Raw genomic sequence first — 25,095 nt, 5'->3', positions numbered from 1 at the left:
GTGCTGCTTCACGTGGAAGGTATGTTTGGGCCCTTGGATAGTGGAGAGGGAGGAGGCAAATGGGCAGGTGTTGTACCTTCGCTGATTGCAGGGGAAGGTACCAGGGGGCTGTGGAGGGTGCTGGAGGTGAAGGAAGAGTGGACCAGCATATCCCAAAGGGAATAGCCCTGTGGAAGGTGGACAAGGGAGGAGAAGGGAATGTGTGTCTGGTGGTGGCATCTCGTTGGAGATGGTACAAATGGCATCTGATGATCTTCTGAATGTGGATGCTGGTGGGATAGTGAGTAAGGATAAGGGGAACCCTATCGCTGTTGCGGGAGGGAAGTGCGGGCGTGAGGGAGAAAGTGCACGAGATGAGTCAGACCTGGCTGAGGGTCCTGTTGACAATGATGCTCGGGAATGCTTGGTTGGGGACGAAGGTGGACATTTTGTAGGCTCCCTTGTCGAAGTTGGCCTCATCCGAATATATGTGATGGAGGCAGAAGAACAGAGACAGTGGCATGGAGTCTTTACAGGAAGCAGGGTGTGAGGATGTATAGTCCAGGTAGCTGTGGGAGTCACTGGGTCTACAGTAGGACTCTCCCAGGTCCTCGCCCACTACCCCACACACCAGGCCTTTTTATCACGTAGCCTGCCAATATACACTACCTTTTGTTAATCGCTAAATAGTCCCCATTAACAACTATGCACCCTCCTAGCCAGACTGTTATCCACTCCTTTGTCTATCCAACTGCCCTTCTCTTTCTTCAGGCTCTTTTCTATCATTTACTGCTGATGCCATCCCCCATCCCCATTTTCTGCAAATAAACCAACGTTTTCCTATCTATTATCAGTTCTGAGTTCGGGTCACTGGACCCAAAGTGTTAACTCTACTTTTTCTGCACAGATGCTGCCAGAGCTTTCCCAGAAACTTCTGTTTTTCTTCTTGATTTACAGCATCCACAGTTCTTTTGGTTTTTATTCAGATTCAACTCAGAATCCTTGAATTGAAAAGGTAAAAGTGCTACATATCATATAGATCCCAGTTAATCTGGTTCATTTTCCCCACCACATTCCATTCTCCAATGCAAGAAAACAACTATCTGAGCACCTCCCACAATGAGGGTGCCTGCGTCCAATACAAGACTGTACACATTGCCCATTTGTATTGCTCTGAAAGAGAGTTGGGAGGATTTAAGGAATTGGAGTATAACAGTTCAGAGGTTTTGTTAAAACTACAAAAAACTCTAGACAGACTACAGCTGGAATACTGTGAACAGTTCTGGGATCCTTCTTGAAAGGAGCACAGGTCGGCACTGGAGGGAATCCAAAGTAGATTCATTCGACTGATCCAAGTCTGGAGGAACTACCTTACGAAGACACATTAAGTAGGTTGTGTCTGTATTCAATGGATCTTAAAACAAGAGGTGATCTTACTGAAACACAGAAAATTCTTAGAGGTCTTCACACGGTAGAAGAAGAAAGGTTGTTTGCTTTTGCAGGAAAAGAGAACCAGATGGTATCATCTCAGAAAACGGGGTCACAGATTTAAGACACAGTTGAGGAGGAATTTGTTCTGTCAGTTGTGAATCTGTGGAATTCTTTACAGCAAAGGATTCTCAAGGTTGGGTTGTTAAGTGCATACAAGGCTAAGCTAGACAGATTTTTAATCAGTAAGGAGTCAAGGATTATCAGGAAAAGGCAGGAAAGTTGAGTTGAGGATTACCAGATCACTCATGACCTTACTAAATGGTGGAGTTGACTTGATGAATGACCTACTTCCACTCCTACATCATATGAGTGAACCTCGTGCTCTTTCAGTGATGACTGGTATGGATTTCCAAGATGCTGACCTTCTGATTACAATACACATCGTGAAACAAGCCAAGTCCAAGACATACTTTCCTAATTTTTATTCTCTGCAGTGGTCCACGTACCCTCCTTGCATTGATTCCAGAACCTCCTGTACCTTTTGAAACATCTTATTTGTGGATCACTATGCAGACAGTTTTTTTTAAAGAATCCTCATCCCTCTTCCTCAGTAACACATGAAAAACATTTCCAACTTTATAACAAATGTCATAAAACACAATAATGGAATTACGGAAGAGACATACAAATTACAAAGATGATGTCACGAGAAGCACAATATACAGTATGTGAAAGTATACACACCAGAAAACTCCCCTGGGTTAGCAGCCCAAGAGAAAGGAAGCATGAGAAGAAAAACGCAAATTAGCTTGAGAATGAAAACTAATTTTTTTTAAAAAAATCACTAACTACATGTAGTGCACTTAAAGCTGTACTCTACTGTAGTACAATAGCAATGGGAGGATAGAAACATGCTCATCTTTAGGGTGCTGCTGCAATACATGCAAACAATGTACGAAAGCAACAAGGCATTGCTTGGACAAATATGGAGTCAGCAAAATAATACGAAGAATATGCAAAGGACGAAACAGAAAATGAGTTTTTCAAGCAAGCATCTCAAAACACCACATCAGTAGGTCCACGTGCATTATATGTAGAGTCCTTAATACTTCCTTTCTCTCCTTGTCACACATACATAAACTGTTGCATGGCAATCAGCAGGTTCTGCATGCTGAAAGCACATGTCCTACTTTGCCAACTCCTTGAACAAGGCCACAAAGATTAGTAAATGATAGACAACAAATTAGAACAAGCTTATTGGTAAGACAATAGACATTCTGGATTAAAGGATTCATGAGTTCCTTTTTCAGGGACCTGCTATAATTAAGGTAAACACAAAAGACATTTTGAGTAAAGTGAAAGAAAACAAAGGAAGATAAACATTTCTCAAGTCAATGCTGGAAATTGCAGTTAGTTGGGATGAGAGATTCACTGGATTAGTACATCTGGGACAATGATCAACAGGCACAAATCCATCTCATTCTTCCAGAGCTTTACTGCAGTACTCCTTACAGGGTTTACAGAATTTTGAATAAGATTGATAAGCAGCTTTTTAGCTTTTTAATCTTTAATCTCCCATAATACAATTTACTATTTCTCCTCAGAGATAATGGGAACTGCAGATGCTGGAGAAGCCAAGATAACCAAGTGTGAAGCTAGATGAACACAGCAGGCCAAGCAGCATCTCAGGAGCACAAAAGCTGACATTTCAGGCCTAGACCCTTCTTCAGACGTCAGCTTTTGTGCTCCTGAGATGCTGCTTGGCCTGCTGTGTTCATCCAGCTTCACACTTGGTTATCTACTATTTCTCCTCGTGCAGCTTTTAGTTTCCATGAGGTTATACAGTTTAAAAGCAAAGATGAAAGCTAACGAATTGTAGAGGAAGACACTACTAATGTTGAGACAGTTGGAGTAAAAAAGAGGCAAGCCAGAATGTAGTATTTGTGTGTAGTTAAATGTAGGCTTTAAACCCTTGTTTATCCTAGTAAATGAAGACCTGGACTTTGCCACCGATTGCTGATTATGTCGTATAGCTACGACAGCAAGACCGAAATAAAACACAAGGAAGAATGCATGCACCTGAAAGAAAATTGGTATTTTTGGGGGTGAGGGGGATTGGGTGGGTGGGAGAATGCTGCTGCTGTTGCTGCGAGGACAGAGAGAGAGAAAAAAATGTATAATGTCTTGACATATTGATAACTCTAAAATTCTAGGCTTTCTGTGAGCCTCCTCATGAAAAGATATCAAGGGCTTGAAAACTGAAGCCAGGACTGGAACTGTGGAAGTCAAACATGAGGCAAGACCAGACAGATATACTAAACATCTGGAGCAGAGCTTCAATATATAGAGAGCTTTTCCTGCCTATGTTTCACATTGCATGCTTAAGGGCTGAAATGATCCTCAATTATCCAGTTGTTTTATGATGCTGCAAACTTATCACTATTCATGGAGATATTATTCATATTACAAAACATTCCTTTGCCTTTCACAAAATCACAAACCAAATTTGATTCTATGCCCTGTGTGAAAGTGAAAGGTTATGAAGACAATCAACATCTTCAGTAATGGTATCTTACAACTTGTTTTGCACTAATTTTCAAATTAAACATGAAGGTTTACATCATTGAGGCCTACTGCTTGTTGGTGATGTGGCATAGTCCGAGGTGTTTAAGGAATTTATATGTCCACTGAGTTGCACAGAATTCTAGGACACACAGTTAAATGAGTTTGAGAGAGCAAAATGAGCTTAAAATATGATCACAGCAAATGATCTTCCTGGTATTAAAATGTTCAACTTGAATTTCATTGGTAACATGGATGTATTTTTGATCCTAAAGCAAGCCAGCGAAGCTTTTGGACAGCTGAATATAAAGCACCATAATAAAGAGAACTTAAAAGAAAACTTAATTTACAAAATGTTATCAGAAGCAGTCCTGAACTGCAGTGATATTTTCCATGCAAGCTACTTGTCAAGAAAGTCTTGCTGGCCAGAACTCGTAACTATATCGGCAGCGTTACAGATAAAATGTCATTAAATCTACTTCATTATTAAGTTTTCATTAAAAAAATTGGTTTGGAAAAACTATGTCCACTTAAGCAATACTCAAAGCAACAAGAGTTAAACACAAGCCCATTTTAATCCAAGCAGTGTATTACAATTTACGTAGGTTCACTACCTCAGTGGTATTTTTCTTTGAAAGGATTTCCTTTGTACATGTTCTGTGTGACTTGTCTGGAATTCTGCTCCCACACATCAACAGAGAATTTAAAATCTCCTTTTATAAGTTACCCTACAACTACTGCCACATTGACCACCTCTTCTGATTCCATATACCACCATGCACCCTCTGTTTCTTTGGCTCTACAACATACTCATCTTCAATTAGTGGTACAGTGATCAGTGGTTTTGACTCCACTCTCAAACTCTGCCCTACACTCTTTCAGCTTCCTACCCTTCCATTTATTTTCAGAAATCTGTCTGATCTTTGTTCCTGTTATATGTCTGTTAAGCATCTTGTAACAACTACTACATTTAAGCAACTAACCAGCAATACTGTTTGCAAATGTCAAAAAAAATCAGTCTGAACAAATGTGAGTGCAGTATAGCCAACTACCTTGAGAACTCTAAAATATGATAATGAGAAAAGATTCTCCTTAAAACAAAGACAAAATTAAAAACTGAAACAGGACTACAGTTTCAGCTAATGCTCTGTTTTCATTTCTTATAGGCTATAAGTAATTTCACAAAGACAAAAGCATTGAGAGGTTTTTCTATTATGTAAAAATGTATTACAGATTTTTGAGGGCCCAAAATTGCATATGCAATCTAGTCTGAACAAAATACAGCAGCCACCCCAACCCCCTGATCAACTGACAATTCACTGGTCTGTAAATAATTTCTGGAGGATGAACAATTTAGAGGTCTGCCTCCCAATGCTCAGTGCATTTTTACCTACTAGAGGGGAGAATAACTACTTAGCCCCTGGTGGGAGAGATACAGAAAGCAGTTCAGAATGCAGGGCCTCACTTTCCACATTCTCTAGACTAGCATGCTCAGAAATTGCTTTAGCTACATGGGACAACCACACATTTAAATAACGCTGCACTTCAGATCTCTGCCAGGCCTTCTGCTTACCAAGCAAGTTTGCCCCCTCATCCACGTCACCAATCAGCTCAGAAGCAGATTGGGACAGCTCATCAAAGATAGATTCTGTGTTCCGATCAAATGCCTTATTCTCTATTCCCTGGGTTGGTGTGCTGTTTAAAAAAAACACGAAAGAGGAAATTAATCCAAGTTACTTGATATTGTTCATCAAAAATATTTGAACTGCCTGGAGTAAAGTGTGCCTACTATTTAAAATTAATAGACTACCAGCAGAATTGTAGAAAAAAAACCAGCCACACGCAGTATGCATGGTACTTGAGCTGATTAACTCTGGCTTCATAAGTAATGTATCAACTCAACAGTTTTCAAACATCCAGTTCTTAAAATTACATATCCATCATTTCACGCATCTATTGCCCTATTTCGTCATGTAAAGATCCCAAATGAATTTGTGCATTAAAAATGTTTTAATTGCAAGAAAGGGCAGAAAAAATGTTCCTTTTTCTCATCAGAATTTCTGATGAAAGGCCACAGGCCTGAAACACGGTCTCCACAAATATTGCATGACCTGAAGTTTCCATTATTTTCTGGTTTTATTTTAAATGAAAGTGTACAGTGATGTAATAGCTATTTTACTGTGCCTACAAGGCCAGTACAGTGAAGCATTTTCACTAGCTGAAGTACAAATAATGACTGGTGAATCAACTGTTAAAATTAAACAATGACGTTGGAACATATCAACATTTTAAGATAAACAATTACATTTACTCACCTTGTTCCTTTGTGCCTACTAAAGTCTCGATCCATATCTAATTCAGGCGTTGAATCAATGATAGCTTGAACGTCGGATTTGTCTTCATTTTCAACCATACCTTCAACATTAACATTAACACATCTGAGAGTCTACAGTTTGATTAATAATCTGGACTACAATGGACATATTTACAGTCATTGAAGTACTGGAGCAAATCAAGTACAAATAACTAAAGTGACATATTTAGAAAAAGCTTTTAAATAATTTTATTGGTTATTGAAGTTCTGAACTGCACCAGCATCTTCAACAGAAACAAAATAAAGAAAAGCCACGACTGTTTACGACAAAAGGGATATAATTCAGCCCATTGAGTTAGTGGCTGTCCTTTGCTGGAGCAATCCGAACAATCCCCTTGCCTTTCCTCAGCCTTGCAATTCATTTACCTCCAACCTTCATCCATTTCCTTGAAATGATGCAAAGGTCTTTGTCAGAAGAACACCAAGAAAAGGCATTCCATGCTCTGACAATGTGATGCTTAATATTTTGCAAATTTTCCTGATCCCTCCCTATTCCAGGATTACAAATATTTCCACAGATGATGCCCTCCGTCCAGTAAGGAGTGCACACAGTGTAGTTTCTTTTAGCACAGCTGCACTTATCCACTAGGGTAAAATTTTGAGGGAAACATTACTTCTCATTCTGCATCGTGGGCATTTGCGCAGGATCAGAAATTGGGCACTCTTCATTGGCCAGTGGCAACATTCTTCAACTAGGGTAGATAACTTAAGTTCTAGGTTTATAAAAACTGACCATGAGTTTTATTTTTAAATTTGTAACTTTACATTCAGAGACAACGGATTAAAAGTCAGATAATAACTGCTCTTTTGAAAATATGAAACAAGGCCAGATGCTTCGAACTAAAACTTCCTGAATGTACAGGCTCTATTCAACTGTAAGAGCATTTGAGATATTTTTCTGCACATAGTTCAGTGCATTACAATAATAGTCCAAAGCATGAGAAAAGCACCCAGTGTTCAGTACTGGTTTAATTCCAAAATTGGGAAGCACAGCGGGTGGTTATATTTAGCTTTTTATACTCTTCTGTTTTAAAAGAAACTATGAAGAACAAGCTTGTTTCTCTATAGGACCTTTTGTGATTTCAAGAATCCTAAAACACTCTGTATAGGTGAAAAAAATGCACTTAAAATATAGTCACTGTTAACACAGAAAAATTTCACAGCCAATTTGCACAAAACTTTCTACTGGCAATGATGTTGGTTCAGGTATACATGAGTTAGGAAGCTTAGACCACTCCCTGATTCATTAAACAGTGCCATGGACTTTTTTCACCCCCTGAAAATTGAGTCAGGATTTCCATTCAACACCTTATTTGAAAGATGGTGCCTCTGACCATGTAGCACACTCGCAGTAGTTTAAGTCTTTGCAGTTGATCTGGAATCTCTCATACTTTACGACTCTACAGAATGGAGAGATATCACAAACTCAAAAGTCAACAGGCGAAGGTACAAGTACCTTGAGTTACATGTAGGTGAGCCGGAACTGAACAGGTCCAATCACAGAAATACCATAGTTATACAAACTGGTCAGGAGCTGGGAATTCTGCAGTTGAGTAACTTACTTTCTGTATCCCTGAAGCCTTTTCACCACAACAAGGCACACACAAGTCAGGAATGTGACAGAACACTTTCCACTTGCCTGGATAACTGCATCTCTAACAACACTCAAGAAGCTGGACACTATCCAGGACAAATCAGGATGCTCACGGTACCCCATCGAACATCTTCAACATTTACTCCCTCCACAACCGATGCACTGTGTCTACTATCTACTAGATGTACTGCAAAAACTCACCACGGAACACCAGCAGTGGCATGGTTCCTTTCAAGTCACACTTCATCCTAACATCCATACATCATAGCTCCTTCACAGTTGCTAACTCAAAATCCCAGAACTCTCTCCCAAACAGCACCGTGGGTGCACCTACACCACATGGATTACAGAAGTTCAAGGTGGCAGCTCATCACCACCTTAGAGTCATACGGCATGGAAACAGAGCCTTTGGTCCAACTGGCCTAGCTACCAACACTACATCCTATAAACAAATTTTTAAAAAATTGAAAAAAAAAGTCCTCCCTGCAAAGCCAATACATCAGTAGCTTGACTCACGGGTGCTATTCAAGAGTCAGCCTTAATCATTAGTTTGAACAAGGTATTCAACCATGTCAAAATGAAGCAAAATACAGCACTCAATAATACTGCAGCCATTGAGAAAAATGTGCTTTATGGAAAGCAAAATAGAGCTGTTATTCTCAAAAAAACAAAATCGGAAGAAATGCTATAAATCAGAAACAAAAACAGAAATTGTTCGAAATAGGTTGGGTTCCCAGGAAGGATCACTCAACCTGAAACGTTAATTCTGATTTCTTTCCACAGATGCTGCCAGACCTGCTCAGCTTTTCCAGAAATTTCTGTCTTTATTACAGCTTTTATTAATTTGATTAAGTTCTCTTATCCTTCTTTACATAAATTCCACTTTAAGGGGGGAATCATAACTTTTGAAACATCTAGCTGTCCATTTACGAGGGCATGAAAGCCAAGCCAGCAAGAGTGAACTGGGATGTTAGGTTAAGGGATTGATCAATTGAGAAGTAATGGCAAATATTTAAGTGTCTGTTTGAGGCTACTCTGAATAGGTACAATCCTATTATAATCAAAACTTTGAAGGAGAGGATACATTATCCATGATCAACTAAATAAGGATCACATTAAACTTATCGGCAAAGTACTACAATGAATGGCAAGTCAGATGATTGGGCAGAATATAAAGGTAAAGGAACGACCAGAGGGCTGTTTGTTCATTCAACCGAGATGACTGGTAGTGGTTTAACCCGAGAGTCACCATGCCTCAGATCATGGGAGAAACTGAGTAAGCGAGACTTCATGATGATTTCAGCCAGTAAGGAAATTGAACCCACAATGCTGGGACTACTCAGCCAGCTATCCAGCTACTGAGCTAATTATCCCTCAACAGTATATGAAAAAAAAAGTACAGAATGTCTAAACATTTTTTATTCAAAAGAAACTGGTGCATGGGAAGCTACCTAGAAATGTAAAACCAGATACTAAGAGTTCTACAGGCTTTAAAAAAAAACTAACGAGTAAATAAAATGAATGTTAGTCCTATAGGAAGCAAAATTGGGCAGTAACAGTGAACAATAATGAAATGGAAGATGAAATGAATAAATGATGTGTCATTTACAAGAGAAAATCTGCAAAACACTCCAGGACTGAATCAAGTGGTGGAAGGGAGAGATGATCACAGTGAAATCAAAATCAAAATCACCAAGGTAATGGCACTAAACACACAGACGGAACTGTAAGTTGACAATGTCCTGACAATGAACAGGTCCTGCTGAAGTCATCACAGGGTCTTATAAGAGGTGGCAATAAAGTAGTAGGTGTGTTGGAGGGGATCAGTTAACTTTGTTGGCTGGTTTACGGTACAGAGTGATGTCAACAGCACAGGTTCAATTTCTGTATCAGCTCAGGTCACCATGTCCTGCCTTCTCAATCTCACTCCTTATCTAAGGTGTGCTGACCCTCAGGTTAAATTCACCACCAGTCACCCTTTTCTCCCTCATTAGAGAGAAGCCCGATGGTCCTCTGGGGCTTTGGTAACATTACCTTTTAGATGTATTAATTTAGAAAAACTAACACTGAAGGTTCTATCAGATCAGAAAGCAGCAAAAACAATTTCTGTAGACAATGATAAAAAATTAATGCAATTGTTTAGAGAAGAATAGTTTCATGAAAGCAGTTAACCAATTTATTGGAGTTCTTTGAAGGAATAAGATGTGGATGATGGGAAGCATGAAGATGTACTACACTTGGATTTCCTGAAGACATTTGAAAAGGTGCCACATAAAAGGTTACTGTGCAACTATTAGAATGGATACAAGATTTGTTATCTGCTAGCCAGCAAGGCAGCATATGAAAAGATCTTCTTCTGAAGGGATGTACGGAGACCCGCAGAGGTCTGTGCTCCAGCCTTGGCTTTTTAAAAATTTATATCCATCACTAGAGGAGGGGAGCAAAGACACACTAGATAAATTTGTACTGCATGAAATCCTCGGGTGTTGAGGGACTCGGTGCTCTGGTGTGCAATTCACTAAAAGGTAATATGCAGTTACTATCCTGACTTATCAATTATCTTATGAAATAAACTGTCATTCATTCATTGTTGCTGGGTCAAAATCCTGTAAGTCCCTCCCTAATAATATTAGTGGTCTACCTAGACCAAATGGATTGCAGTGATCAAAGAAGGCAAAGCACCTTTATCTTCTCAAGGGAAATTCAGCCTGGGCAATAAATACAATGCTCACATCCTGTGAATGAACTAAAGAAGGTAGGGATGCTATCCTTCAGTACAAGAGGCATTGAACATAAAACTAAGTTTTTATACTTCACCTATACAGTGTAATGGTGTGAAGCCATCTGGAGTGTTATGTACAGTTCTGGTCTCTTTATTTAAAGACACAAATGCTTTAGAGTCAGTTCAGAGAAGCTTTATTAGATTATTACCTGGAGTAAGCAGGTGGTCATAACAGAAAAAGTTGGACAGTCTGTGCTCTTTTACAAGCGTGAGGGGTCATTTGATTATAAAATTCCGACAGCCTTTACAGGAAGATGTGAAATGATTTTTTTCCACTTGCGGTGAGTCCAGAACTATGGGGTATTATTTAAAAATTAAAGGGTCTTCTTTTTAGGACAGGTGAGAATTATTTTCCCTCCAAAGGCGGTGGAGCTTTGAAACTATGCCTCATAAGGCAGGGGAGGTGGGATAGTTGAATATGCCATGATGGAAGTAGATTGATTCTATTGTCTAACAAGAATAAAAGGTTATTGGGGATAGATGGGAATGTGGATTTCAAAACACAAACAAATCAGATTTGATCTTATTGAATGGCAATGCAGATTTGAGGGCCTAAATGAGCAACTTCTGTTCCTATTTCCTGTATCTGTATATTCCTGCAGACCCAGCACTCTACACTATCTCATCTACTAGACGACGTTGACATTCTGAATTTACTCATGTTCTAAACCAAATGTCGATCAGGTTCATCCTTCCAAAGATAAACAAGAAATATATATGCTCCAATTTGAGAGAGACACACGAGACGTTTGGGAGCGGCAACAATTTGGAAACCTGTGTGGAACAGGGGAGTAAGGAAGGAGGAAAGTTGAGATGTTGCCAACATTAGTAAAAGAACTACAAATGTTCCTCAATTCTGTCAGAATAAAATTTTGTTTGAACAAGACACTTACCAACTGCTAAAGTTCTCGTCTCCTGCTTTACCTGCACGTCAATATTTTTCTTGCTGTCTGGTTTCTTGCTTGTTTGATTTAAATTTTTTGACAACCCTTCAGCCTCCATACTTTCCTTTCTTGGAGAAGCTGAATCACCCACAGCAGGGTCTGGTGGGACAGACATTGGAGTATTCGGCTTTGTTGGCGCCAAGCTTGAGGCCTGGCTGGCATCAGAGAGTTCATCCTAAAATACAAACAGAATGCCAAATCAAATTTAAAAATGAACACCCAGCTCCCGAAGATCTTAACCTGGACAATTAATGCTATATATGACCTAGGAAGTGGGCATGACTGAACAACAAAAGGAACATCAAACCAATGGCAAAACTAGAATCTATGGCTGTCGATAATCAGCTCTTCCCATTACTTGCACAATCTAAACACAGATGCGAGCATCCTGATCACAAAGAATTCACATGCTCTGGAAATGATGTTCCATCAATGGTCGCTGCAAAACATCAACCATGTTCAAAATTAAGCTTCTGCTTAATGCCTCCTATTAATTTACAATGTTGAGGTCATTGTTTCTTCACTGCATTGTTATTAATTTTACATTAAAATTTGGTTGACTTTAAGTAATATTAGTAATAATTTTATTTGATCACAAGATTAAATTGAAAATTTTTTTAATAAGATGATTTTTTTTCTTTATTCATGAACGGGATGGGACCATTGCTGGCTCGGCAGCATTTATTGCCCATCCCTAATTGCCCAGATGGCAGTTGAGAGTCAACCATGCTGTGCCATGGAGTCACATGTAGATCAGACCAAGTAAGGAGGGCAGTTTTCTTCCCTAAAGGACATTAGTGAACTAGATGGGTTTTTCCGACAATTGGCAATGCTGGCATGGTCATCATTACAACATAGAACATTACAGCACAGTACAGGCCCTTCGGCCCTCGATGTTGTGCCGACCTGTCATACCGATCTCAAGCCCATCTAACCTACACTATTCCATGTACGTCCATATCCTTATCCAATGATGACTTAAATGTACCTAAAGTTGGCAAATCTACTACCGTTGCAGGCAAAGCATTCTATTCCCTTACTACTCTCTGAGTAAATAAACTACCTCTGACATCTGTCCTATATCTTTCACCCCTCAATTTAAAGCTAGGCCCCCTCGTGCTCGTCGTCACCATCCTGGGAAAAAGGCTCTCCCTATCCACCCTATCTAACCCTCTGATTATTTTATATGTTTCAATTAAGTCACCTCTCAACCTTCTTCTCTCTAATGAAAACAGCGTCAAGTCCCTCAGCCTTTCCTCGTAAGACCTTCCCTCCATACCAGGCAACATCCTAGTAAATCTCCTCTGCACCCTTTCCAAAGCTTCCACATCCTTCTTATAATGCGGTGACCAGAACTGTACGCAATACTCCAAGTGCAGCCGCACCAGAGTTTTGTACAGCTTCACCATAACCTCTCGGTTCCGGAACTCGATCTCTCTATTAATAAAAGCTAAAACACTGTATGCCTTCTTAACAGCTCTGATAACCTGGGTGGCAACTTTCAAGGATCTGTGTACATGGACACCAAGATCTCTTTGCTCATCTACGCTACTAAGAATCTTACCATTAGCCCTGTACTTTGCCTTCTGGTTACTCCCACCAAAGTGCATCACCTCACACTTGTCTGCATTAAACTCCATTTGCCACCTCTCTGCCCAGCTCTGCAGCTTATCTATGTCTCTTTGCAACCTACAGCATCCTTCATCACTATCCACAACTCCACCGACCTTAGTGTCGTCTGCAAATTTACTAACCCATCCTTCTATGCCTTCATCCAGGTCATTTATAAAAATGACAAACAGCAGCGGACCCAACACCGACCCTCGCGGTACACCACTAGTAACTGGTCTCCAGGATGAACATTTCCCATCAACTACCACCCTCTGTCTTCTTTCAGCAAGCCAATTTCCGATCCAAACTGCTATATCTCCCACAATTCCATTCCTCCGTATTTTGCACATATTAGATTCTTAATTCCAGATATCTTATTGAATTCAAATTCCACTAGCTAGCATGACTTGAATCTGGATCCTAATCTGGATCTCTCAATCGACAGTCCAGCGATAATACTACTCGGCCATCGCCTCCCCAATAATGTTGTGGAAATGCTGCACTCATAATTGAACAGCCTTAGATTGGAACTGAACTGGTAAATATCTAAGGATATGGATCCAAACTGCCACCAATTTGTTTTGGATTTCCCCACATAAACAAAATGATGGAAGCCTTTTGGTCGACACTAATCCAGTAATTCAGAACAATCCTACAATCTCTACAAATCTTTCTCAATGAAAATTTTTGTAGAGTTATTTAAGCCCAACTACCTGAAGCCTGGGAAACTTTAAAAAATGTGTTGAGGTTGTTAACTTAATCACTGAGCTGGCATGTTTTCATTCAGACGTTTTGTCTTTGCTAATTAAAATTTTTGCTAAAACCTTTAAACATGTGTAATTAGAGGAGTCGGCTTATTGAGTGTACTGTAAAGGAGAAGGAATAGCCATTCAGAAGTGGAACTTCATGGAACAACAAGTTGATTTTAGACCAGGGTCAAGTATGTTTGGTCAACTGTTCGTACTAGAGAAATTTATAAATCCATTGCTGCAACCTTTACAGCTTTTAATCAGGCTTTTAAGAGTGTACAATGAAAAGGAAAATGGCATGCCTCAAGGGTGGACAATATTCATGAGAATTGCGTCAAACTCGCAGAAACAAAATTACTTGAATCTAGGGCTGCAAACAGGAATGGACCTTGGAATTCAAAGCCATGCCAATGAAAGCACTTGGATTTTCTAAGTGTGTAACACATGACCAGCGTACACTGAATCAAGCTGTAGCCTATGTCAAGTCCAAGGGAGGAGGGATGGATGATTCGTTCCAATTAATTTACAACTACCCTTCTTGAAAAACAATTCACACCCACAACTCTCCCACATCCCCCCACCATCCTGACGAGCCTGGGGGAAAAACGCAAAAATTTGCAGAGTATTACCGAATGAATATTGTAGACAAGTAACAGATAAATTCAGAAAAAGTGACTTATTCACTGATTATTCACAAATGCTTGTTTGCAGCCTAAATCACTTTCCTCACGAGTTGTTGGCACTAAGGCTTCTCCCTGGGTCGGTAATTGCAGGCTAGTTTTTTTTTTCAGGACTCAGTGGTATAAATTCAGACCTCTTCTTTAACAAGCCTCCACTTGTTACAGTAAGATCTTCCAATAGGTTTGCAACATTCAAAGTTTGCTGAGAGGGATTTCAAAGAGAGAAATGGCAAAAACTTTTGCCCCTATGGCAAATTCTCTCTGGCTCTCTCTCTTCAAAACCAATTTTCCACCTAAACTTTGAAAGCAGAAAGTAACTAGTATTCCGTACAAAGAAACGTGGTTGCTGCTATACCCCAGTGTTCTTGGTTTTGAAAAGTATGTTTGAATAAGTCTAACATGTGTCCAGCCAATATCAAAGTATTAGTTTAGATAATAGACCATCATAACACCTGCATATTAAACTGCTGCCATACAGACACTTTGGTCAACATAAGCCCTTTCACCTGCTGCATTCATAGAAAGGTTATAATTGTTTCTTAAAAGTTGAGGCTAACATCCATTGTGAGTAGTGCTAAACCACTATTTTACCTTGCACGTTTAGGCTGATTTTAAAATGTTTAAACATTGTGCAATTTTAGCAGAACTAAAAACTGTCATGCTTAATTTTAACTTCATAATACCAATTACCATTCAGGATGCTGGACCTCCAACTTTCCCCTCAGAAAGTACACCAGCTGTGTGCTGGCATAAAAAGTATGACCTTCAGATGGATTTCCTACTGAATGCAACACAGAGTTGGTCACTGTGCTTTCCTGATGTAACCAGCAGCAACCAAAACCCTACTGATCAGACTGCAGGAAGCAACCTTTTGAAAGGAAACAAATCAAAACAATAGCAGCAGCAGAATTAACTGAGCAATGGACTGCTCATTTCCAACTATTTCCCTCCAACATTCCTTATTTCACAAATTCTTCATCCAGTCTCTCCAAATGAAGATTAGAATTCATTCTAATACAAATTTTTCTTAGGTTGTAAAACTATCAAGGTTGGCAAAGAATCATTGAACTGCAAATTTTGATATACATTTCATTCTTTTTTTAAACAGGATATGTTGTCGCTGGCCAAAACAACAAACTTACTGTCCACCTCAACCGCCCTTGAGAAAGCAGTGGTGAATAATTCCTTGAACTGCTGTGGTCATTTGGTATGGGTATAGCCATAGTGCTGTTAAGAAGGGAGTTCAAAAAAATCTGACCCAGCCAATGGAATTAAACATTAATAATCTAAGAACATCAGTGAGAAAGAACCTTGGATCAGAAAATGCTGGTGGGTTTCATTTATAGATTCTTAACTGTTGTCATAGCATTTTAAGATCATGAAACCAAAACTCATTGGAATCAAAAACAAAAAACACATAAGCATAATGCAGAATAAGAAATGCAAAAAAATGCATGGGGGAAGTATTTGGGGTCTTGAAAAACATTAACTTAGACAAGTCTTCAGGGCATGATGGCATATACCCCAGAATATTGAGAGGGGCAAGGGAGGAAATTGCTGGGGCCTTGAAGGAAATCTTTGTATCTTCACTGGCTACAGGGGAGGTCCCAGAGGACTGGCGAATAGCCAATGTTGTTCCAGGGATAGTAGGAACCGCAGATGCTGGAGAATCTGAGATAACAAGGTGTAGAGCTGGATGAACACAGCAGGCGAAGCGGCATCAGAGGAGCAAGGAGGCAGATGTTTCGGTCCAGGATCCTTCTTCAGAAATGGGGAGAAATAGGGGGTTCTGAAATAAATAGGGAAAGAGGGGAAGGCGGATAGAAGATGGATCGAGGAAAAGATAAGTGGAGAGGAGACAGACAGGTCAAAGAAGTGGGGTGAAGGCAGTAAAAAGGTGAGTGTAGGTGGTGAGTTAGGGAGGGGATAGATCAGTCCAGGGAGATCTGACAGATCGTGGGAGCAGGATGAGGCTGCTTTGTTTAAGAAGGGTGGTAGGGATAATCCAACTAATTGTAAGTGGTGGACCTTACAGTAGTGGTTGGGAGATTACTGGACAGGTTTCTTCCAGACAGGATTTACTCTCACCTGGAAATAGGCGTATTAGCAAGAGGCAACATGGTCTTGTAAAGGGCAGGTCATGTCTTACTAAGTTGCCTGAGTTTTCTGAGGAAGTGACAAAGATGATCGATGAAGGTAGGGTAGTGGATGTTGTCCATATGGACCTCAGTAAGGACTTTGACAAGGTCCCTCATGGCAGGCTGATACAGAAGATAAAGTCGCACAGGGTCAGAGGTGAGCAAACTGGGTAAAAAGCTGGCTCAGTCATGGAAGACACAGGGTGTGGGAAGGGTGCGTTTCTAAATGGAGAGCTGTGACAGGGCATCCTCAGGGATCAGTGTTGGGACCTTTGTTGTTTGAGACAAATAGAAGTGATTTGGAGGAGAATGCAACTGGTCTGATCGGTAAGTTTGCAGATGACACAATGGTTGGTGGAATTGCGGATAGCGATGAGCAGGATATAGATCCGTTGGTAACTTGGGCAGAGAGATGGCAGACAGAGTTTAATCCGGAAAAATGTGAGGAATGCATTTTGGAAGGTCTAATCCAGATGGAAAATGTACAGTAAATGGCAGAGCCCTGAACAGTACTGATAGGCAGGGGGATCTGGGTATACAGCTCACTGAAAGTGGCAATCTAAGTGGAAAAAAGTAGTCAACAAGGCATACAGCATGCTTGCCTTCATCGGCCGGAGCACTGAGTTTAAAAATTGGCAGATAAGGTTGCAGCTTTACAGAACCTCAGTTAAGCCGCATTTGGAATATTGTGTTCAATTCTGGTCCCCACACTACCAGAAGGATGTGGTGGCTTCGGAGAAGGTACAGAAAAGATTTACCAGGATGTTGCATTAGCTGTGAGGAGAAGTTAGAAAAACTTGGTTTGTTCTCACTGGAACGATGGAGGTTGAGGGGCGACCTGATAGAGGTCTCAAAATTATAAAGGGTATGGACAGAGTGGAGAGTCAGAAGCATTTCCTCAGGGTGGAAGATTCGGTTACCAGGTGCCATGGGCTTAGGGTGCAAGGAGCAAGGTTTGAAGGTGTTGTACAAAACAAGTGTTTGTTTTTTCACACAGAGGGTGGTGGGTGCCTGAAATTCACTGCCAGCGGAGGTAGTGGAAGCAGATACTATAGTGACTTTTAACGGGCGTCTTGACAAATACGTGAATCGGATGGGAATTCAGGGATATGGTCCACGGAAAGACAGGGGATTTTAGTTGTGATGGGCAGCGTGTCAGTACAGGCTTGGACGGCCAAAAGGCCTGTTTCTGTGCTGTAATTTCCTTTGTTCTTTGATCTAAATTCAGGTTCTGGCAGCATCTGTAGACAATGTGAGAGAATTTAACATTTCAAGTCCAATACAACTTTTTCAGAGCTTGTAGCAAAGAGCATGATGTGGATAACATATGCGTTGTATAACCAACTCAGGATAAACCAATCTAGATCTATCATTGTGAAATGCGGCAGGGCTTAAGTACTAATTCTCTCGTAAAAACTCCGCAAGGAAACAGTGATCATAACAGAATTGAAGTTCACTTTAAATTTGAAACCAACATATTCCAATCACAAAGGAGCATATCAAACAAATCTAATTTCATGTGCAGGAGAAGAGAGGTGGTTAAGGCTGAATGGCTGAGTAAACTAATAGGAATGGCAGTGAAGTAGTGGGAAACTTTAAAATAAATAATTCAAAGTGCTCCAAGTTCTGGTCTCCCTGCTACAGGAAGGATCTTATGAACCTGAAAGGGCTCAGGGAAAATATTTCCAAGGATGTGGCCAGGGCTACAGGGTTTGATCTACAGAGAGAGACTGAATAGGCTGAGGATGTTTTACCTTGAGCATCAGAGCCTGAGGAGTGACCTTACAGATGTTTATAAAATCATGAGGGGCATGGATATGGTAAAGAGACAAGGTCTTTGCTCGGGGGTGGGGGAGTCCAAAACTAGAGGGCATAGGTTTAAGGTGAGAGGGGAAAGATTTAAAAAGGAACTAAAGGATAACATTTTCACACAGAAGGTGATGTATGGAAAGAGTTGCCACAGGAAGTGGTGGAGGATGGTACAAATAGAACATTTAAAAAGCATTTAGATGGGTATATCAACAGGAATGGTTTCAAGGGAAAAATGGGCCAAATGCTGGTGAACAGGACTAGATTTATTTATGATATCTTGAAATAGTGTGTTCGGTTCTGGTCACCTCATTATGGAAAAGGTGTGGAAGCTCTGGAGAGGGTGCAGAGGAGACTTACCAGGATTCTGCCTGGATTGGAGGGCAGGTCTTATGAAGAAAGGCTGACGGAGCTAGGGCTTCTTTCATCGGAGTGAAGAAGGATGAGAGGTAACTTGATAGAGGTATACAAGATGATGAGAGGCATAGATAGAGTAGATAATCAGAGAAGTTTTCCCAGGGCGGAAATGATTATTACAAGAGGGCATAACTTTAAGGTGACTGGAGGAAGATATAGGGGAGATGTCAGGGGTAGGTTCTTCACACAGAGAGTGATGGACATGTGGAAAGCGCTGCCAGCAGTGGTACTGGAGTCAGATACTTAGAGACATTTAAGCGATTCTTAGATAGACATACGGAGGATAATAAAATGTAGGGTATGCAGGATAGATTGATCTTAGTAGGATAACAGGTTGGTACAACATTGTGTGCCGAAGGGCCTGTACTGAGCTGTACTGCTCTATGTTCTATATTCTATGTTTTCACACTAATCTCTTGCTGCCACAGGAGTACTGAAGGATCAATGTTGAACCCTCAGCTATTCATATTTCTATGTTAATAATTTAGACAAAGAGACAGAGTAAGATGATGATACAGAGCTAAGTGGGAATGCAAAATGCAAGGAGTACATAAACAGGCTACAAGGAGATGCAAAGAAGTTAAGAGGGTTGGCAAAGTGTCAGACAAACATATAAAAGTGATTAAGTGTGCTGATGGGATTTATCCCTGGATACTGAATGATGCAAGAAGGAGATTGCTGGGGCCTTGACAGATATCTTTATAACTTCTTCAGCCACAGGTGAGGTCCTCGAAAATTGCACAATAGCTAATGTTGTTTCTTGGTTTAAGAAGGGTAACAAGCATAGCCAAGGAAATTATAGGCCAGATAGACTTATATCTGTGGTAGGGGCATTACTGGAGAAGATTCTTAGAGACATGATTTACTCACATTTGGAAAAGAATAGGCTGATTGGGGATAGTCAGCATGGTTTTTTGACGGGTGAGGTAGTATTTTGAAGAAGTGACAAAGATGACTGAAGGTTGGGTGGTGGATGCTGTTTACGTCGACTTTACTAAAGCATTCGACAAGGTCCCTCATACTAGGCTAGTGCAGAAGATTAAGTCACCTGGGGACCACAGTGAGGTGGCAAGTTGGATACAAAATTGGTTTGGTCATAGAAGACAGAGGGTAGTCATGGAGGATGCCTTATTTTAACTGACTGTCTGTCACCAATGTTGCTCTGCAAGAACTAGTGTTCGGACCCATGTTCTAAACAATTTGGTTGAAAATGTAGGGTAGTCTGATTAGCAAGTTTGCAGATAACATGAAAATTGGAGGAGTTGTGGATTGTGAAGTAGATCACCAAAGGATACAGAAGGATATAGATCAGTTGGAAAGCTGAGCAGAGAAATGGCAGATGGAATTTCATGTTGACAAGTGTGTGAAGTGATGTATTTTGGGAGGTCACACATAGAGGAAAGTTTACCGTAAATAAGACTTTGATTCGACCACATTTGGAATACTGCATACAGTTCTGGTTGCCACATTACCAAAAGGATGTGGGTGCTTTGGAGAGGGTACAGAGGAGATTCCCCGGGATGTTGCCTGGTATGGAGGGTGCTAGTTATGAAGAAAGGTTGAGTAGATTAGGACTGTTTACGTTAGAAAGACGGAGATTGAGGGGGGACCTGATTGAGGTCTACAAAATCATGATGGGTATAGACAAGGTGGATAGCAAGAAGCTTTTTGGCCAGAGTGGGGGACTCAATTACTAGGGGTCATGAGTTCAAGGTGAGAGGGGGAAAAGGGAGATATGCCTGGAAAGTTGTTTAGGCAAAGGGTGGTAGGTGCTTGGAATGCATTGCCAGCGCAAGTGGTAGAGGCGGGCATGATAGCGTCATTTAAGATATATCGAGACAGATACATGAACGGGCAGGGAGTAGAGGGATACAAATCCGTGGAAAGTAAATGACAAGTTTAGCTAGAGGATCTGGATTGGCGCAGACTTGGTGGGCCGAAGGGCCTGTTTCTGTGCTGTAATTTTCTTTGTTCTTACATGGCATGATCCTTAGAACACTGATATGAGAAGAATCTTGGGGCATACATCTGTAGCTCCCTAAAAGTGGCAACACATGTGAATAAGGTGGTAAAGAAGGCCAATAACATGCTCGTCATCGTTGCTCAGGGCAGTGACGATAGAAGTTGGCAAGTCACGTTGCAGCTGTATAAAACTTTAGTTATGTTACATTTAGAGGAGAATATATATTTCTGGTAACTATAAGGAGGATTTGGAGGCCTTAGAGAATGTGAAAGAGATTTTGAGAGGATGTTGCCTGGTTTGAAATATATAAGCCGTAAGGATAGTTTGGAAAACTCGGAGATAGTATATCACCATAAAATCCGCAGACAAGGGAGGCCCAGTTGTAGTATGGCGTACTGACCTCTACATCGCCGAGGCCAGGCACCAACTCTCCGAAATCTCCTCCTACCACCCCCTGGATCATGATGCCACCCCGACCACCAAACCATTCACAACCACATCACCTCAGGTGACCTCCCACCCACAGCTTCCAACCTCATCATTCCAACTCTGCACTGCCCGCTTTTATCTCCTTCCCAAAATCCACAAACCTGATTGCCCTGGTCGACCCATTGTCGCCGCCTGCTCCTGCCCCACCGAACTCATCTCCACCTATCTGGACTCCATTTTCTCCCCTTAGTCCAGAAACTCCCTACCGACACCACCCACGCCCTCCACCTGCTCCAGAACTTCCAATTCCCCGGTCCCCAACACCTCATTTTCAACATAGAATTCCAGTCCCGAAACACCTGCATTCCCCAAGCAGGTGGCTTAAAGGCCCTCTGCTTCTTCCTGTCCTGCAGGCCTGTCCAGTCCCCCTCCACTGACACCCTCATCCGATTAGCCCAACTCGTCCTCACCCTCAACAACTTATCTTTCAATTCCTCCTCACTTCCTACCGACAAACAGGGTGGCCATGGGTACCCGCAGGGGCCCAAGCTATGCCTGCCTCTTTGTAGGTTACGTGGAAACAATTCCTCTTCCGTACCTACGCTGGCCCTAAACCCCACCTCTTCCTCTATTACATTGATAACTGTACTGGCGCTGCCTCGTGCTCCCATGAGGAGCTCGAACAGTTCATCCACTTCACGCATTTCACCCCAACTTTTAAGTTCACCTGGACCAACTCTAATACTTCTCTCTCCTTCCTGGACCTCTCTGTTTCCATCTCTGGCAACCACCTAGAAACCGATATCCATTTCAAGCCCACTGATATCCACAGCTACCTAGAATACAACTCCTTCCATCCACCTTCCTGCATAAATGCCATCCCCCTATTCCCAATTCCTTCACCTTCGCCAAATCAGCTCCCAGGATGAGACATTCCACTCCTGTACATCTCAGATGTCCTTGTTTTTCACAGGCTGCAATATTCCTCCCACCTCCCCCCACTAGTCGAGAACGCCCTCGAACGTGTCTCCCGTGTTTCCTGCAACAACCACAACAGAATCCCCCTCGTCTTCATGTACCACCCTACCAACCTCCAGATCCAACGCATCATCCTCCCACACTTCTGCCATCTGCAATCCGACCCCACCTGCAAAGGCATTTTTCCCTCCCCACCCTGATTTGCTTTTCAGAGGGACCACTCTCTCCATGTCGCCCTTGTCCGCTCCACACTCCCCGCCTGCCCCACCACACCCAGCACTTTTCCCTGCAACCACAGGAAGTGCTACACCTGCCTCCACATCTCACCCCCATCCCAGGCCCCAAGCAGACTTTCCACATCAAGCAGATGTTCACCTGCACATTTGCTAATGTGGTACACTGCATCCGCTGTGGCCTCCTCTACATTGGGAAAACCAAGCGGAGGGTTGGGGACCACTCTGCAGAACACCTATGCTCGCTCGGTTCACACTAAATAACTGCACTTCCAGGTCGTGAACCACTTCAACTCCCCGTCCCGTACCTCAGACGACATGTCCATCCTGGGCCTTCTGCAGTGCCACAACAATGCCAGGAACAGCAACAAATATTCCGCTTGGTAACCCTGCAGCCCAATGCTATCAGTGCGGACTTCACAAGTTTCAGAATCTCCCCTCCCTTGACTGCATCCTAAAACCAGGCCAGTTTATCCCCGCCTCTCTAACCTGTTCTTCCTCTCACCTATCCCCTCCTCCCACCTCAAGCCCCACCTCCATCTCCTACCTTCTAACCTCATCCCACTCCCTTGACCTGTCTTGTCCTCCCTGGACTGACCTATCTCCTCCCTGACTCCCCACCTACACTCAGCTTTACTGGCTCCATCCCTGCCTCTTTGACCTGTCTGTCTCCTCTCCACCTATCTTTGCCTCTATTCATTTTCTATCTGCCTCCCCCTCTCTCCCTGTTCATTTCAGAATCACCTTCCCCTCCCCTGTCTCTAAGGAGGGTCTAGGCCCAAAACGTCAGCTTTCCTGCTCCTCTGATGCTGCTTGGCCTGCTGTGTTCATCCGGCTCTGCACCTCGTTTGGAAAACTCGGACTGTTTTTGCTAGAATATTGGATGCCGGGGGCTGACCTGGTCGGAGTCTATAACGTTGTGAGAGGCATGGATAGGGTGGATAATTGGAGCCTTTCCCCAGGGTAGAAATGTCAAATCCTGGGGGGTGGGGGGGCATAGGTTTAAGGTGAGATGGAGAAAGTTTAAAAGGAGATGTGTGGGGAAAGCTATTTTTACGAACAGCAGGTGGTAAGTGCCTGGAATACACTGCCAGGGAAAGTGCCAGAAATAGATATTACACCGTTCAAGAGGCATTTAGGTAGACACATGAACAGGCAGGATAGAGCCGGAGTATGTGCAGGTAGATGGGATTACTTCAGAATGGCATCATGGTTGGCATAGTCATGGTGGCCTGAAGGGCCTGTTCCTGTGCTGTACTGATCCATGGTCGATGACTTTTTTTTTCCCAGAATAGACTAATTACTGTCTGAATTATGACAAATCATTTCAATGGACAAGTTCAACAAAATATCCTAAGATGATCCAGTTCCTCATACACAATGTCAGTTATTGAATGCATTAGTCACAAAATGGTGTAAATTTCAGCCAGTCCCTGCTTACATACAGGGAAACGACTGTTGTGTCAATGGGAAAAACCATTATCCTCCATAGAAGAATAAAGAGTATGCTGCTCTCATTTGAACTAACATCCAGCAAACTCAAACCCCAGACAGTCCAGAAATAAAGTTAAAAATGCGCAAAATCTTTGAAAAAAAGATGGTGATATAAACCACCCATCTAAATACACATTTCACTTTGTCTCGTAATGAGACTTCAAAAGTATTCATATGTTGAGCCAGTACAACAAGCCAGTCCAAGTGCCAAAGAAGGTAATACAACCAAAGTATTGGAAACACTCAAGAGATAAGACATTGCTTGTGGGAAGAAACAGAGTTAAGAATTTGGCTTGATGACCCTTCATCAGAACTTCAACTGTTAACTCCGAGTGTTTCCATGATTTTATTTGTTTAGTAGATAAGAAACAGGAGGGGCAGGCCTTTAACTCCTCAACCCTGTCACACCATTCTATAAGGTCATAGTTAAGATCATAAGACATAGGAGTGGAAGTAAGGTCATTCGGCCCATCGAGTCCACTCCGCCATTTAATCATGGCTGATGGGCATTTCAACTCCACTGCACTCTCCCCGTAACCCTTAACTCCTTGTGAGATCAACAATTTACCGATCTCTGCCTTGAAGACAAGTCCCGCCCTCCACTGCGCTCCATGGCAATGAATTCTACAGGCCCATCACTCTCTGGCTGAAGAAGTGTCTCCTCATTTCGGTTTCAAATTTACCCCCTCTAATTCTAAGGCTGTGCCCACGGGTCCTCGTCTCCCTGCCTAACAGAAACAACTTCCCAGCGGCCACTCTTTCTAAGGCATACATTATCTTGTAAGTTTCTATTAGATCTCCCTTCAACCTTCTAAACTCTCATGAATACAATCCCAGAATCCTTAGCCGTTCATCATACCTTAAACCTACCATTCCAGGGATCATCCGTGTGAATCTCCGCTGGGCACGTTCCAGGGCTAGTATGTCC

General features: G+C 41.8%; 1 protein-coding gene across 4 annotated transcripts in view; it reads right to left on the bottom strand.

Moving 5' to 3' along the window:
* LOC125463859 (C-Jun-amino-terminal kinase-interacting protein 4) overlaps positions 1-25,095 on the bottom strand; it is a 264,228-nt gene that overhangs the window by 75,099 nt on the left and 164,034 nt on the right. For all 4 annotated transcript variants that reach the window (XM_059653600.1, XM_059653601.1, XM_059653602.1 and 1 more), the window contains 3 exons: positions 11,616-11,841; positions 6,288-6,387; positions 5,546-5,667 (listed from right to left, as the gene is read on the bottom strand). In XM_059653600.1, coding sequence (XP_059509583.1) covers positions 5,546-5,667; positions 6,288-6,387; positions 11,616-11,841 — 448 coding nt within the window. The remainder of the gene's footprint in view (positions 1-5,545; positions 5,668-6,287; positions 6,388-11,615; positions 11,842-25,095) is intronic.

This window comes from Stegostoma tigrinum, chromosome 22, assembly GCF_030684315.1.
Source record: "Stegostoma tigrinum isolate sSteTig4 chromosome 22, sSteTig4.hap1, whole genome shotgun sequence".
NCBI classification, from domain to species: domain Eukaryota; kingdom Metazoa; phylum Chordata; class Chondrichthyes; order Orectolobiformes; family Stegostomatidae; genus Stegostoma; species Stegostoma tigrinum.
This window is presented reverse-complemented; position numbering and strand designations above follow the sequence as displayed.